The following is a 2,500-nucleotide window of genomic DNA, read 5'->3' on the forward strand; positions in this document are numbered from 1 at the left end:
GAAGAGCAGAGAAGGGCTTCCTGAATGTTCCACACAGGAATGAGAAGGACGCCAAACAGCAAGGGAAACGTGATGTGATGGCTGGAGTGTCCCCTATCCCCCCATGGTAGATACAGGAGGATGGTTTGAGACGGTTTACTGTAGGCCATCCTTTATACATTTGAAATAAAGAGGAAAACAGAAGAGAAGGGCAGAGAAGAGCAGAGAAGGGCAGAGAAGGGCAGAGAAGAGCAGAGAAGAGAAGAGAAGAGCAGAGAAGAGAAGAGAAGAGAAGAGAAGAGAAGAGAAGAGAAGAGAAGAGAAGAGAAGAGAGTTGAGCAGATCCTCCGAGAAGAGAGAGAGACATTAGTCTTACTCTTTTCCTGGTCTTGTCTTTGAGGAAAGGTTTGATGATGGTGTACATGGCATGGATGTACCAGGGCTGGTTCACAAAATGGATGCCCCCAAAGCGCGCTGGAAAACTGTCCTGCAGAGATCACAGAGGGAGAGAAGAATAAGAGATTGATAACATTGTGACATTATTATATTTAAATGTCAAATGCAAAGACAGAACTCAATGCAATACACCTCCAATTATCCATCGCAAAAGATAAGATATTGTTGAGACATCGTTATTTTTCCGGCAAGCTTATTAAATGGAAACAGTCTATTTCCCAACTAGCTCAGTATGTTCATGACCAGGGGATTGGTACAGCGGATACATCCTGTAATACGTTACGCTGTTGAGATTCTATTGGCCGTCCCTTGAAGCAAAATCGCCAATGCATCAAAACTAACTTTTCATTGAAGTCGTAATTTTACCCAGAGGTGACCCAGATATTGTTCTGAGACCTAAAGGGGAGCTAGATTTTACCTGGAGGCCTTCGATTGCCAACTTCAAGAGGTCGTCCTAGATGTTACCTGGAGGCCATTGATGGCCAGCTTCAGGAGGTTGTTCTAGATGTTACCTGGAGGCCTTCAATGGCCAGCCTCAGGACGTTGTTCTAGATCAGGGGTGCCCAACCTTTTTTGACCCAAGATCTACTTTTCAAGTAGCCAACCTCCCGAGATCTACCAGCCTAGTGTCAACATTGCAAACCTACCTTCAAGCGGGGGGAGGGGGGGGGGAAACCTACGGACTTCAGTGGGGGTTTCATTCCGTCTGCGCACGGCACCTTCTCAACAATAATCAATAATCTTCCTCCCACTCAGGGTGAAAATGGTAGGTCTTAGCTCGTTTCCCCTCAGCCATGCCAACGTTTAGGAGTGCGTAACTACTGTTGACGGCTTTCAACTGCTGTTGACAGCGCATGTGCTACCGCGCGTATATGTCCCGCGCAAATTTTATTTTATTTAAAAAAATAAAAAAAATAAAAAAATTCTTCTTCACCCCTCGCGGTCGACTTGGGATCTGTCGGCGGTCTACTGGTAGATCGCGATCGACTGGTTGGGCACCCCTGTTCTAGATGTTACCTGGAGGCCTTCGATGGCCAGCTTCAGGATGTTTGGCGTGAGCTTGGAGGCCTGCTTGAAGGAGAAGTTGCTCCAGTCGATGATGAGGATAAAGCCGTTGATTTGGAGCTCCGGGTTCTCGATCAGTACCTCTAGGGAGAGCAGGATGGCTCGTAAGATGTCCGTGAAGGAGTTCCTGAGCCGGGGAAAGGGGAGAGAGATGGAGCACCGGAAGAGACGGAGAATGGTGGAAGTCAGGGTCAGGGTTGGTGAGGAAAAGAGACAGGAGAATGGGTGAGAAGAAGAATGTGATGTGGAAGTGAGAAAGTGTGAGTATGTGTGTGTGTGTTTGTGGCTGGTCCTACCTGCCCTGGTCCCAGTTAGAGGCGAACAGGATGAGTATTTTGCGGCCTTGTTGGTCTGGGGTCTCCAGGACCCCCGGGAACCCGTCCATCAGTGCCCGTTTGATACCTGGGTCATCCACCTGACACACACAAACACACACACACATACACACACACATTTAGGTATCCTGTTACTGCACAGTTATACACACATACATAAGTACATGTGATTACCCTTTGGTTAACATACACATAAAGAGACACTAACACATCCAGCCACTGAGATGCATATACACAGTACAGTCACACACACATACACACAAACATACACACACAGAAACACACTCGTACATTTAACATTTAAAACACATCACAATCACAGTAATACAGTAAAGATATGTCCATATGCCTTTGTGTTTGAAAGGTATGAACGAGAAGTAAAAAATTGACAAAAAAATGATACACACACACACACACACACACACACACACACACACACACACACACACACACACACACACACACACACACACACACACACACACACACAGACATTCACTAAATATGTCAAAAACCCACACACAGTTATGCTCACACATATGACAGTATATATATAGTGTAAGTGCACACCGCTACATTGCTCTGTAGACCGAGTCGTCTGACACATAACTGTACCCAGCGGACCCACAGACCTTGAAGCTCTGAAACATGTCCAGGTTCTGCTG

General features: G+C 46.3%; 1 protein-coding gene across 1 annotated transcript in view; it reads right to left on the reverse strand.

The window, feature by feature from the left end:
• LOC132452085 (clavesin-1-like) overlaps positions 1-2,500 on the reverse strand; it is a 7,991-nt gene that overhangs the window by 2,308 nt on the left and 3,183 nt on the right. Inside the window, exons 3-6 of the mRNA XM_060044473.1 lie at positions 2,468-2,500; positions 1,797-1,915; positions 1,453-1,627; positions 356-466 (exon numbers count right to left, since the gene is read on the reverse strand). The exon at positions 2,468-2,500 is cut by the window's right edge and continues 138 nt beyond it. Of these exons, the coding sequence (XP_059900456.1) occupies positions 356-466; positions 1,453-1,627; positions 1,797-1,915; positions 2,468-2,500 (438 nt within the window). The remainder of the gene's footprint in view (positions 1-355; positions 467-1,452; positions 1,628-1,796; positions 1,916-2,467) is intronic.

The sequence above is a fragment of the Gadus macrocephalus genome, chromosome 23 (assembly GCF_031168955.1).
Source record: "Gadus macrocephalus chromosome 23, ASM3116895v1".
NCBI classification, from domain to species: Eukaryota; Metazoa; Chordata; class Actinopteri; order Gadiformes; family Gadidae; genus Gadus; species Gadus macrocephalus.